Raw genomic sequence first — 13,778 nt, 5'->3', positions numbered from 1 at the left:
TTTCAACCTGACTAACTATGTAACTACTATGTAACTACTATGTAACTATCGCCATCTTCCACCTCCCTATTTAGTTGGTTTAACAGTCCATCACTTAAAACATTCAGTGTTGGAAGTATTGTAACAAGCAGGGCTGGTGCAAGGATTTTTGACACCCTAGGCGAAACCTCACTTTGGCTCCACCCCTGACCCAACCCCCTTTGCCCTGCCCATGTATATTCCACCTTTCTAATGAAGCGCCCATCAAATGCTGCCTTACCAGCGCCCATCAAATGCAGCCTACCAGCGCCCATCAAATGCAGCCCACCAGCGCCCATCAAATGCAGCCCACCAGCGCCCATCAAATACAGCCCACCAGCGCCCATCAAATACAGCCCACCAGCACCCATCAAATGCAGCCTCACCAGCGCCCATCAAATGCAGCCTCACCAGCGCCCATCAAATGCAGCCCACCAGCGCCCATAAAATACAGCCCACCAGCGCCCATCAAATGCAGCCCACCAGCGCCCATCAAATGCAGCCCGCCAGCGCCCATCAAATGCAGCCCACCAGCGCCCATCAAATGCAGCCTCACCAGCGCCCATCAAATGCAGCCTCACCAGCGCCCATCAAATGCAGCCTCACCAGCGCCCATCAAATGCAGCCTCACCAGCACCCATCAAATGCAGCCCACTAGCGCCCATCAAATGCTGCCTCGCCAGCGCCCATCAAATGCAGCCCACCAGCGCCCATCAAATGCAGCCCAACAGCACCCATCAAATGCAGCCTCACCAGCGCCCATCAAATGCAGCCTCACCAGCGCCCATCAAATGCAGCCTCACCAGCGCCCATCAAATGCAGCCTCACCAGCGCCCATCAAATGCAGCCTCACCAGTGCCTATCAATGAATGTTTTCTTGCTTCCATTCTTTCAGAAGTCGGGACAATCTACAATCTCATTAACTCAGAGAGAAAGCAACAGTTTACTCACCACATCAGTGTCACCAGGTGACCAGCAAACTCTCAAAAACGTGAACGGTGTACCTGCCTGCTGCTTCTGTGTCGGTACCTCTTCCAGGCTCCACCTGTCCCCAAGCCCGGAGAGCCGCCGCCAGGCACCACCACCGCTTGACACATGTCTGAGTGGCCGCTGCCTGGTGGATAATTTAAATCTCTGTGGACAGTGCGGGATTGGAGTAGAATAACCAGCAGCCGGGCGCCCTAGGCAGCAGTGCGCACTAGGCGGTTGCCTAGTCCGCCTAGTGGTAGCGCCGGCCCTGGTAACAAGAATAAGGCCTCGTTCACATAGGGTATATTAAGGCTTCATGTACATGGGATGTTTTTACAACCTCTCCTGAAGGATTTAACTTGACAGATAGTAACCCACATTCTAAACTTCCGTTTTGCAAGATTACATGCCACGCTTAGCGGCGTTTGCGTTTAGACGTGTTTTAAAATATATATATATTTTGCCAAAAATTAAAAACGTCTGTAAACGAAACACGGCTAAACGCGAGTTAGCCGTGTTTAGATGTGGTTGGTGCTTGAAATGCCTCTGAACTCAACTGCGTTCCAAAAAAGCCTCTAAGCTCAACTGCCTAGAAACGACTATAAACGACTTTGTGTACATGTACTGATAAGGTAACATAGAAGAGAGTTCAGGAGCAGTTGAAAAAAATGCCCAACTGCTCCTAAACATCCATTTACCAGCAGCAGTGTACATGCGGCCTAATGAGTATACCTGTGGTGGGCCGCGTTTACCCACACTGGGAAGTACAGGTATTCTGGGCATCCCTGTGCAGGCAGTCCCATTAAAGTCAATTGGGACACGGACAGCTGCACAGACACAGCCACTGCTCCCAATCTGACATCCATTTAGTTGTATGGTCCTGGATGCAGGCAGTGCACGTTCAGGGTCATGTACCCACACAGATGTCAAATTGAAAATGAAAATTGATTAAAAACCACTGGTTTCTGTTTAAATCATTCAGTTAGCTCCAGTGTGCTTCTGTGGATTTCCGATCTTAATAGGAATGCTGTCTGTAGCTTTAAGGCTGCATTCACACCTGAGCGTTTTGTCGCCTGAAGCATGAAGCTCCAAAACGCTAGAGGGGAAAAAATACATTATTCTCAATGGAGATGGTTCACATCTCCACTCCAAAACGCCTGACGCCGAACGCCCTAACCACTTGGGATCTGCGCTATGGACGAAAGACGTCCACAGCGCGGCTCTCAAGTGCCGAGTGGACGTCTTTGGACGTCCTGTTGTTGTCATTCCCCGGGCGCGCAGCGGGGAAACAACGTGCCCGGCGCATCGCTCGGGAGCCGATGCGTGTGCCTGGCGGCCGCGATGTCCGCCACGTACCCACGATCAGCGGTGACAGCAGGGACGTGGAGCTCTGTGTGTAAACACAAAGCTCCACGTCCTGTCAGGGAGAGAGGAGACCGATCTGTGTCCCTTGTACATAGGGACACAGCATCGGTCACCTCCCCCAGTCACCCCCCTCCCCCCACACAGTTAGAACACACCCAGGATACACATTTAGCCCCTTCCTCCCCCCCTAGTGTTAACCCCTTCACTGCCAGTCACATTTATACAGTAATTAGTGCATTTTTATAGCACTGATCGCTGTATAAATGTGAATGGTCCCAAAATGGTGTCAAAAGTGTCCGATACGTCCGCCGCAATATCGCAGGCTTGACAAAAAAAAAATTAAAAATCGCAGATCGCCGCCATTACTAGTAAAAAAAAAAAAAAAAATCATAAATCTATCCCCTATTTTGTAGGCACTATAACTTTTGCGCAAACCAATCAATATACGCTTATTGCGATTTTTTTTTAAACAAAAATATGTAGAAGAATACGTATCGGCCTAAACCGAGGGAAATGTTTTTTTTGTTTTTTTTTTAAATTGGGATAATATTAAAACAAAATGTAAAAAATATTGTTTTTTTTTTTAATGTTCTGTCTTTTTATGTTTATAGCGCAAAAAAATTAAAAATCGCAGAGATGATCAAATACCACCAAAAGCTGAAAGCTGAAAATTGGTCTGGGCACGAAGGGGGTTTAAGTGCCCAGTAATGAAGTGGTTAAGCTCAACCAAGTTCTGGACCCTTTTTTGTCGCTCGAATTGAGCGTATTTGGGCGTTTTTCTGTTTTTAACATTGGTGACCCTAGACCTGTCCAAAATCGCGGTAAAAAACTATGCGGCAAATCGCTGTAAAAAAACGCTGCAAAACGCTACGCTCAGGTGTGAATGCAGCCTAAAGCAGAGTTCCACCCTAAAAATTAACGTTCAATTAACAGCTTGCCTTGGCTGTTACTAGGCAGATTTCGTAATCTGCCTAGTTCCTGGTCCTAGGTGGTTCAACTTCCTGTCCTAAGACTTTATTGCCTCCTGGGAAATGATGACACTCATTTCCCAGGAGTCTCTGGGCATTACTGTGCCTAAAAATCACCCAGCATGCACCTCTCCCTGAAAACCAGGAAGAAAAAGGAACTGGGCTTCACATGCCCACACATATGATGGATACGGCCACAACATGAGCTGGAGGATAAGTGTTTACAATGATTTCTGGAACGATTGGGGAGCTATTAATATGTTTTAGGGACTATTTAATGTGATTAATTTTAGCTTGTAAAAAAAAAAACATTATGCCCGGAACCCCGCTTTAAGTAAGCTTTTATGAAGCTTCAAGCTGTGTGTGTAGCATGCCTAGATAAGAAAAATATGTTCACAACCTAAGACTTTTTCCCCCCACTACAGTAATAACCTCATTGCTTCCTTGTAGTAAAAAAAAAAAAAAAAACGCAAGCTGGAAAAAAAGTGAAATAGTGCTACAGTTAATCCATTTTTATTTCCCCTAAAAATGAACAAGGACGCCTCATTGATTTCCAGGGTAAACCATTTCATCTGTACTCCAAATTTCATAAACCAGTCTCAATAGATCATATGGCTTGAAACGTGATAAACTGATAAAAAGGAAATTACAGCGCTCAAAATAACACATACAAATCAAATGAATGAGTGAAAAAAACATCCATATAAATTGTGCAGACTGTGCTCCAATCAATTAAAGAGCAATGGTGCTTCAAACTTTGGGTGCAACTCCTCCTTCCTCCACCGCAAAGTCAAGTAGAAAGTGCGGCGCTCTTCGCAAATGCGCATTGGAGAACTGTCAGTGAAGCCTATTCCCTTAGTGGAGATGGTGGCGACAGCCGATCCGAAAATCGCGGGCTCCCTGGACAGGTAAGAGTCCATACATTAAAAGTCAGCAGCTGCAGTATTTGTAGCTCCCAGTGGCGGCCCGTCCATAGGGGGCGCCCGTGCGCCGCCCCCCTCCCTCCTGTAGTCATAAAAAAAAAATGGGCCCTTTAAGGCTTTTAAAAATTCGTTCTGCAGCGCCGCGCAAATAACATACACTCATGCATTGCATGTTATTGTGGCCAGCCTATTCAGATAACCGGACATTGGGCGCCGATTATCTGAATAAGGACAGCTGGTTGGCTGTGCGGAAGTGCCTATCAGAGCCAACGGCTCTGATAGGCTTTCCCAGTACAGCCCTTCAGCTCCCGGATGTCTTATCCTCGGAACGTAGTGGGCTACGTCCCTTGGATAAGACTGATGGCCGTCTCAGCCAATCAGGTTCACTGATTCTGGTTATCAGTAACCTGATTGGCTGAAGCATCATCGAGGGCGGCAGAAGACATCGAGGGACCATGGAAGGAGGATGGCGAACCCCAAAAAGGTAAGTGCCGGGCGGGGAGGGGGGGAAATCTGACTGGCAGCATTTTACAGGGCACAGTGGGGACAATTGATGTGGGGACAATTGATGTGGGCACAGTGGGGACAATTGATGTGGGCACAGTGGGGACAATTGATGTGGGCACAGTGGCGACAATTGATCTGGGCACAGTGGTAACAATTGATGGCATGGCACAGTGGCTGGGTTTAATGGCACAGTGGCTGCGTTTGGCATGGCACAGTGGTGAAAATTGATGGGCACAGTGGTGACAATTGATGGCACAGTGGCGACAATTGATGGCATGGCACAGTGGCTGCCTTTGATGGGCACAGTGGTTGCCTTTGATGGGCACAGTGAGGCTGCAATTGTCTTTTTTTTTTTTCATTTGTTTGCGCCCCCCTAAAAATTTTAAGCACTAGCCGCCACTGGCAGCTCCCGACTTTTCATTTTTTTTTCCCCAGGCGGAACTCTTTAAGACCCTTTTCACACTGGGGCCGCATGCCGCGTTAGCGCTAAAGCGCCACTTTTTGGCTGCTAGAGGGACGCTTTTAATCTCAAAGAAGCAGTTAAAAACTCCTGTTTTGCTGCGCTTTCAAAGCTATTTGAAAGCACCGCCCATTCATTTCCGCCCCAAAGATGCTGCTTGCAGGGCTTTTTTTCCCCATCCTGCAAGCCCACCGCCCCCAGTGTGAAAGTCACACTGGAATGGATGAGAGGTGGTCTTGGGGCGCGTAGCAGAGGCTATTCCTAGTGCTAGAGCTCCTGAAAACCGCCCCAGTGTGAAAGGGGCTCCAAGTAAGGGAAACTGGCTGTGACGCCGCACTGCGCATGTGCATGCTGTGCTGCGCTTCGCAAATGGTCCCGGAGTCTTCTGGGACCACTGCGGGAGAAGACGGGGGGGGATCCCCTAAGATCAACGCAGCAATCTGATCAGAAGCGGGGGCGGGTACCTGTCATGACCAGAAACCGCTCCCCCAAACCCTCCAAAAAGTGCCAATAAATAAATAGAAGGGGGGGGGGGGGACACAAAGAAGTGGAACTTCCCATTTTGGATGTGTTATTATTATTATTATACAGGATTTATATAGCGCCAACAGTTTGCGCAGCGCTGTTACTGTCAGGATCACCAGGTGAAAACAGGGAATAAAGTCTAAAAAAAAAACGAATGCAGCCACAACGTCTAACGATCGGTAATCTGCGATATCTTACATTTTTAGGGGGTTTAATACCAATTTATGAAAACACACCTAAACAGAATCTTCTCTTTTTTAATCCATGTTTAGTGTCACTTTAAGAGTTGTGTAATATGTGGCTACTGTATGGACTTAGAAAGAAAATATCCAATCTATTGCCATTTGGTTTACATGTAAGAGCGATCGATATCCAGGAATCGCCCGATCAGAGCGATGTGTAATAATGAATAGCAGGGCGGGGTATGAGGAGGACTCTGGTGGGCAGAGATGTGCCCGAATCGGGCTTCCTTCTTACCTCTCAGCCCCTCCAGCCGGGACAGTGAGTGCCGCAGCACCCCGGAGCAGTTGCTGTACGGTCCGTACCGTACGGTGATCAGAGCTTTTTCCGGCATGTTGTGTCAGGCTCGGTGCGGTCACGTGTGACAACAACTCCCATCACTATGGTAACCAGTCTGGGCCGTGATTTGTGAGCCGTGTGCGGCGCCCTAGGCCGGAGAGGAGTATGTCCGCTCATTCTGCCCGCGCCTCTCCTCAATTGTCGGGGCACTTTATTGTCCCACGAAATGTTAACCCCATTCATGCCCATGCCCTTTTCTGACACTTATTGCTTATGCTTACAATTAAAATCTGTATTAAAATCAGTATCAGTTTTTGCTAGAAAATTACTTAGAAGTTGAACCCCCAAACATTATAGAATATGTTATTTTTTTTTATTTTATTTTTTTTAGCATAGACCCCCTAGAGAATAAAATATTGATCATTGCAATATTTTTATGTCACACTGTATTTGCACAGCTGCCTTTCAAATGCAATTTTTTTTTTTTTTAAGAAATACACTTTAATTAAAAAAAAAAAAAAAAAAAACAGTAACGTTAGCAAGATTTTTTTTCCCATAATGTGAAAAATGATGTTACACAGAAAAAGATACCTAATATGTCACGCTTTAAAATTGCGCACACTTGTAGAATGGTTACAAACGATGGTACTTAAAAATCTCTGTTTAAAAATGTATCCAGGTTACCTGTTTAGAGTTACAGAGGAGTTCTTGCTCTAGAACAGGGGTCTCCAAACTGCGGCCCTGGGGCCAGATGTGGCCCTTTGCTTGCCTTAATGCGGCCCTTGGGGCATTATTCCATCCAATTTAAATGGGGCATAATTCTTGTTGCTGACACCAATGGGGCACTATTCCTCCAACTGACACAATCAATTCTTTCCATTAACACCAACGATGGTGCACTAGTCCTCCCACTGTCACCAAAGATATGGTATAATTAACTCCCACTGGGCACCTGGACGTTTTTTTACTCCCAATGACGCTAGCCTGGCCCCCCTAAAGTCTGAAGGACTGTAAACTGGCCCTTTGTTTAGAAAGTTTGGAGACCCCTGCTCTAGAAATATTGCTCCCATGCTGCTAACGATCACGGCAATGCCTCACATGTGTGTGGTTTGAACACTGTTTACATTTGCGGGCATGACTTACATATACGTATGTGTAAGTCGTGCCCGCAAATGTAAATAGTGTTCTGTGCACGAGCACGGAGGGATGGGGCGCTTTCAATTATATTTTTTTTCTTTCTTATGTATTTTTTTATATAGACCGTATTTATCGGCCTATTGCGCGCCCCGGCGTATAGCGCGCACCCCCGAACTTGAAGAAAAATTCCTGGAAAAAAAAAATACTTACAGTTTGGAAGCCCCTCGTCGGTGTCTTACCCGTCGTCCATCGCGTCCTGCCCGTTGTCCATCGCGTCCATCGGTGGCCTCGTCCGGTCCGGCGTCCTTCTGCGGCCATCGTGGTGTCCTCCCCGCTCGATCCCCGCTTCCCGCGATAAGTTTGAACCACTGCACCGGCATATACCGAGCGCAATACACTTGGGTATAGTCGGGCAGGCTCGGCTCCTCTCGCATAAAGGACGCACAGGACGTGACCGCGTAAACATCCCTTGTGACAGTAATAGGCAGTGACAGGTGCTCTTTAAGTAGGGATCTGGCAAGGTGCCGGCCTGTCCATTAGGGGTGCAGGTGCTGCAGCCCCATCCATGCGTCCAGCTACCTAATCTACAGGTAGCCGGATGCATGGATTCCAATTTTTTTTTTTTAAGCACATGATGGTAGCCTGAAGCTTTGCATTGCATGCCATTGCTGAGCCTATCATCTACTACGACGCCCAGATTCTTTTCCATCCTAGATTCCCACAGAGGTCCCACCCCCCCCCCCCCCCCCAGTGTATAGATTGCAATAGGGTTTAGGTCTGGAGACATGATTGGCCAGACCATCACCTTTACGCTCAGCTTATTTAGCAGGCAGTTATCTTGAAAGGAGTGGCGGTTTGTGCATGAAGGGCGCTGGAGCGCCGCCCCCCTCTGGCTCTCGCCCACCACTGAGTCTAATAACATACATTCATGCATTGCATGAATGTATGTTATTGTTGCCAGCTGCCGCTGGTCTATTCAGAGATGGCCGGAACTTGAGTTTGAGTTTGTTCGAACACGCAAACATCGTTAAAGTCTATGGCAGGGCTTGACAAATCCCGGTCGCCAGGTCGCCATGGCGACTAGAAATAGCGCCCTGGCGACTTGGCTTGGAAGGTGGGCAAAAAAAAAATAAAAAATGTTGTTCCATAGGACCGGCGCTCCGCGGACTAGGCCGAAGCCGCGGCCTCGCCTAAAGCATCCTGCCCACAGCTCGCCGCGATCCTGGGAAAGGCCGCTCGCGGCCTTTTACCCAGAATCGCTGCGGGCAGGATGTTTTAGGTGAGGCCGGTATTTGAGGCCACTGGCTTTGCGGCCTTGTGAATCCTCAGCTCTTCCTTGTGTGAGCTGGCGCCATCTGGTGGTGAGCCGTTGGTATTACAAGTTAAGCATTACAAGTTAAACAGCAATTCTAATTTAATTTTTCACTATTTTCACTGCCATCTTCTTCCCTCTAATTAGAACCCCCAAACATTATATATATTTTTTATCCTAACACCCTAAAGAATAAAATGGCGATCGTTGCAATACTTTCTGTCACGCCGTATTTGCGCAGCGGTCTTACAAGCGCACTTTTTTAGGGAAAAAATTACACTTTTTTTAATAAAAAAATAACACAACAGTAAAGTTATCCCCATTTTTTTTTATATTATGAAAGATAATGTTACGCTGAGTAAATTCATACCCAACATGTCATGCTTCAAAATTGCGTCCGCTCGTGGAATGCCGACAAACTTTTACCCTTTAAAATCTTCATAGGCAACGTTTAAAAAAATGTACAGGTTGCATGTTTTGAGTTACAGAGGAGGTCTAGGGCTAGAATTATTGCCCTCGCTCTACCAATTGCGGCGATACCTCACATGTGTGGTTTGAACACCGTTTACATATGCCGGCGCTGCTCACGTATGTGTTCGCTTCTGCGCGCAAGCTCGTCGGGACGGGGTGCGTTTTCTGGCTCCTAACTTTTTTAGCTGGCTCCTAGATTCCAAGCAAATTTGTCAAACCCTGTGCTATGGGACACAAACATGAACACTCAAAAGTGCTAATTTTAAAGGCTAATATGCAAGTTATTGCCATAAAAAGTGTTTGGGGACCGGGTCCTGCCCCAGGGGAAATGTATCAATGCACAAACAACTGATATTTTTTTGGGGAGCAGTGATTTTAATAATGCTTAAAGTGAAACAATAAAAATGAAATATTCATTTAAATATCATGCCTGGGGGGGGTGTCTATAGTATGCCTGGAAAGTGGCGTAGTTTTCCCGTGTTTAGAACAATACCACAGCAAAATGAAATTTCTAAAGGAAAAAAAAGACATTTAAAACTGCTTGCGACTGTAATATATTGTCGGGTCCCGGCAATATAGATGAAAATCATTAAGAAAAAAAAAATGGCATCCCCCCAGTTCATTTCCCAGGCCCTTTGGGTCTGGTGTGGATATTGAGGGGAACCCCACAACCGAATTTAAAAAAAAATATGGCGTATGGGTCCCCTAGGCACTATATACTCTGAACAGCAGTATACAGTATATACTATATGGCCTGTCCTATATACTCTGCAGAAAATTGGGCCTTAGGTGTTGGTGGTACGAGAACACTGTAAGCCCTCACAGTTAGTTTGGTGAGAGCAGCAACAGGCCCTGCTGTGAAATACTATATCAAAAATCGTAATTACAGGCCCCTCTTAAACAGGGGCAGAAAAATTGGGCTTTTGGTGGTGGTGCCACAACACTGTAAGCCCTCACAGTTACTCTTGGTGGGCGCAGGAATGGACCCTGCTGTGAAATATTAGATCTAGAATTGTAATTACATGCCCCTGTTAAACATAAATATTGTTGGAAGCTAGCATCATCAAGATTGAGGAGGAATAGGATAGTCACTCAGCATAGGCAGTCTTCAAGGGATCCCACATCCATGGAAAATTCAATCAGTTACATCAGCATCAGGTGCTTGATAGCTGCTGATCCAAGACTGATAAATGTTTATGAATGTGAGCCAATGGAGTCTGTGGACAGGCGCACTCTATGACTCAATACAAACCCTCCAGCAGCACTGAATGTGCGTTCAGAAAGAACGCTGGATGCAGGACAGGCCAGTAGCTCAATTGCATATTGAGCATGTTCTGGCCAGTGATCCATCCTCAAGATCCAGTAACCCAGTGGATGCTCCGTTGGAAAGGTCTCCAAGTCTGCTCTTGCCCCTAGATATTCCTGTACCATGTAAGGCAGACACTGGTGATGGTTGCTTGAACCAATCAGACCTTGGCAATGAGGACTGAAAAATTGTCTGAAGGCATCAGTCAACCTGGCCACCTTCTCCACCGCTCTTCCTCTGACCGAACGAAGCCTCAGCAAACATCTTGACCAGCACCAGGAAATTGTGACCTCCCAGGGTCTGGAAATGCATTGCACAAACCTTTCTTCAAGGTCTCCTGAAGATGTTTCATCCTATGCTCGCTCTGCGAAGGCAGGATGAGTTCTGCAACCTTACCCTTGTAACGTGGATCAAGAAGGGTTGCCAGCCAGTAATGATCCCTCTCCTTGATACAACGAATCGGAGGGTCCTTTCACAGGTTTTGCAGAATTAGGGAGGCCATGCAGCGTAAGTTTGCAGAGGCATTCGATTCTGAGTCCTCTGGGTCACTAAGGATCACATGATCCGTAACAACCTCCTCCCAGCCACGTACAACTCCTTGGGTTTCTGGGGCCTGAAAACGATCCCTTGAAGACTGCTGCTGAGTGTTATCCTCCACGTCCATGCTGACACAATCCTTCTCCTCTTCTTCCCGTGAGTTTGGCAGGCCCACAGGAATACTATCTGGATAAAGGGGGCCTTGAGAGGTAAGGAAGTCCTCCTCTTACTTTCCACTGTTCTGCCTCAAGTGCCCTCTCCATTATTCCACGAAGCATGTGCTCTAACAGGAAGACAAGAGGGACAGCATCCATGATGCATGCATTGTCGCTGCTCACCATCCTCGTTGCCTCCTCAAATAGTGACAGGACAGTGCATGCATCTTTTATCAGTAGCCAATGACGTGGTGAAAAGAAGCCAAGCTTTTCTGACCCTGTCCTGGTGTCATACTCACACAGGTATTCATTGATGGCCCTCTGCTGCATGTGCAGCTGCTGAAGCATTGCCAACATTGAGTTCCACCTGGTGGGCATGTAACAAATGGCGGTTGACGGGCAGGTTGCATTCCATTTAAATGTCAGCCAGCCGAGCACTGGCATTCTCATATTTATATTTCACCCTGGTGGGATACTTTTGTAGGGGCAACCACTGTAACCGATATTCTTTTATACTTATTTGCATTTATTTGCATTCATTTTATTGTCCTCCCTGCAAAACCATATATTTTTTCCGTGGCGCGGATTCATACTACCTTTTTGAGGACAAAACATTGCCTTCCACATGCCGGTACAGTGCCAGAATTGCCTTCCATGAAAAGAAATGGTGTTTTGGAACCTGCCACTAGGTACAGCACATTCCACAAATTCACAAAAGGGGGCAGAGTCTACCAGCTGAAAATGCAGCAGTTGCAGTGCTAGCAATTTGGCCATTCAGACGCTGAGCATGTGGATGGCTGGGACCAAATTTATTTTTACGGGTTAGCAACTGGGATAGGGAAATTTGCCTGCTAAAATCAGATGGTGGTGTAGTGCTAGCATATTGGCTGCAAGTACTTGGGACACCTATTGCTATACATTCATTCCTCTCAGTGCAGGTTTTTGAGAGGACTGGAGGTATAGTGGGGTTGGAGATCCCAGAGGAGGATCAAGGAGAAGTCCGCCTTTTTCTTTGATGTGGGTCTTTTAAGTGCTGTTGCCAACTGACTGCATGGGAGGTCGTCATATGTCTGGTCAAGCATGTGGTGCCTAAGTGGCGGCTGTTCCGCTTCAGACATAGGTTGCAAACAGAAACGGTGCGATCTGCTGCACACGTGTCGAAAAAGGCCCATGCCAAGGAACTTTTCAAAGTCATTGTGAGTCAGCAGCACCCTGCACCTGCGGAGCTCTGCAGTGTGATGCAATAGGGTGGCTGCTGCCCTTAAGTTGCCCCCTAGAGGACATTCTGCCTCATTGGAGTTGTGCCAACTCCATTTTATATTTTTTAATATTAGCCAGGGATGGAGATGCGATTTCAGAGGTGTAACAGAGTGCCTTTACAGATCTACCACCAACAGTTAATTTATGCATTGTCATTTTTTGGCTAGCTGACCCAGTTTGATGTGGTCCGCACCTAGTTTGGTGGTATTTTGGTTTGATAGGCATGTATTGGTTTCACCTTTGTTTGTTGTCTTCCCAGTGCTCTCATTTGCCAGACCAACTTTAGATAGGGGCAGGTCTAGGTTGCCATCTGCTCCCTGTCTATTGATTGGCACACCAGTGCTCCTCCTTTGGAGGCCTTAAAAATGATAGTTAGGACTGCAGTTACACAGAGTGCCGTGACGCTTGGCCTGCAGCTTCCCAGGTATTTGCAAATTCCTGCAACTAAACCTCTGTTTTAATTACATACAGTTAGACAGATTAATTTGGTTTAGTGCTTCTTGGGCTGGTATTTTTGAGCCTGGTCATTATGGAAACAATTTTTTATTTTCCATATTTATACTTAATCGCATATTGCTATAATCGCATCTCATTTAAAGTCCCAATCTTCAATTTTTTAACCCTTGCAGGGATGGAGGCTCGTGGCGGTCTAAGCCACGTGCCTCATACAAAGTCCCAACTCCATTTTATATTTTTTAACATTGGAGTTGTGCCTCCCCCTCCTCCTCTCTTCTATCAGGCACCCAAGTAGAGTCAATCACCTCATCATCCCCTCCCTCCTTGTCACTGGAGAAAACTTTGCAGTATGCTGCAGCTGGGGAAACATGACTGCCAGTTTCTTGTCCTTCTTGGACACCCCCTATCTCTAGGCTCACGTTACTCTCTTCCTCAACCTGGGAACCAACATCGGAGCCTTCAAATCGCTACAAAGCCTCCAACAGTATGTACAACACAACACTGTGGTTGAATAGTTTGGGGGACTCCTCCGTGCATGATGATGGGGCTACGGAAGGAGTGACTGTGGACAAGGAGCCGGTGGAATAGGCCGCTTTGGCAGCTGCATTGGAAGGCAAACTACTCTGAGCCTGGGTGACAGAGGATGAGGAGGATGAAGACAGCTATGTTATCCACTCCACCTATTCTGCATGTTCTGGCTCAATAATACGGCCAACAGCAGAAAAAAAGGACAAGCGAGCCCCACACCACCTGCAGAGGATGCACCATGTCCACGACCAGCACTGTAGACACAGAGCCTGCTTGTCCTCTTTTAGTGGCCTGTGAGCCTCTGCCTCTCCTTGGTGGCTTGATGTATATTTTGTTTTGCAACACCACACTACACTGTATTA

The 13,778-nt window shown here is 46.9% G+C and overlaps 1 protein-coding gene across 1 annotated transcript in view; it reads right to left on the bottom strand.

The window, feature by feature from the left end:
- The window catches only part of C8H10orf53 (chromosome 8 C10orf53 homolog), a 45,781-nt gene extending 39,421 nt beyond the window's left edge, over nt 1-6,360 (bottom strand). Inside the window, exon 1 of the mRNA XM_040322453.1 lies at nt 6,213-6,360. Within this exon, the coding sequence (XP_040178387.1) occupies nt 6,213-6,309 (97 nt within the window). The 5' untranslated portion in view covers nt 6,310-6,360. The remainder of the gene's footprint in view (nt 1-6,212) is intronic.
- Nucleotides 6,361-13,778: the final 7,418 nt, after the last annotated feature.

The sequence above is a fragment of the Rana temporaria genome, chromosome 8, assembly GCF_905171775.1.
Source record: "Rana temporaria chromosome 8, aRanTem1.1, whole genome shotgun sequence".
NCBI lineage: Eukaryota > Metazoa > Chordata > Amphibia > Anura > Ranidae > Rana > Rana temporaria.
This window is presented reverse-complemented; position numbering and strand designations above follow the sequence as displayed.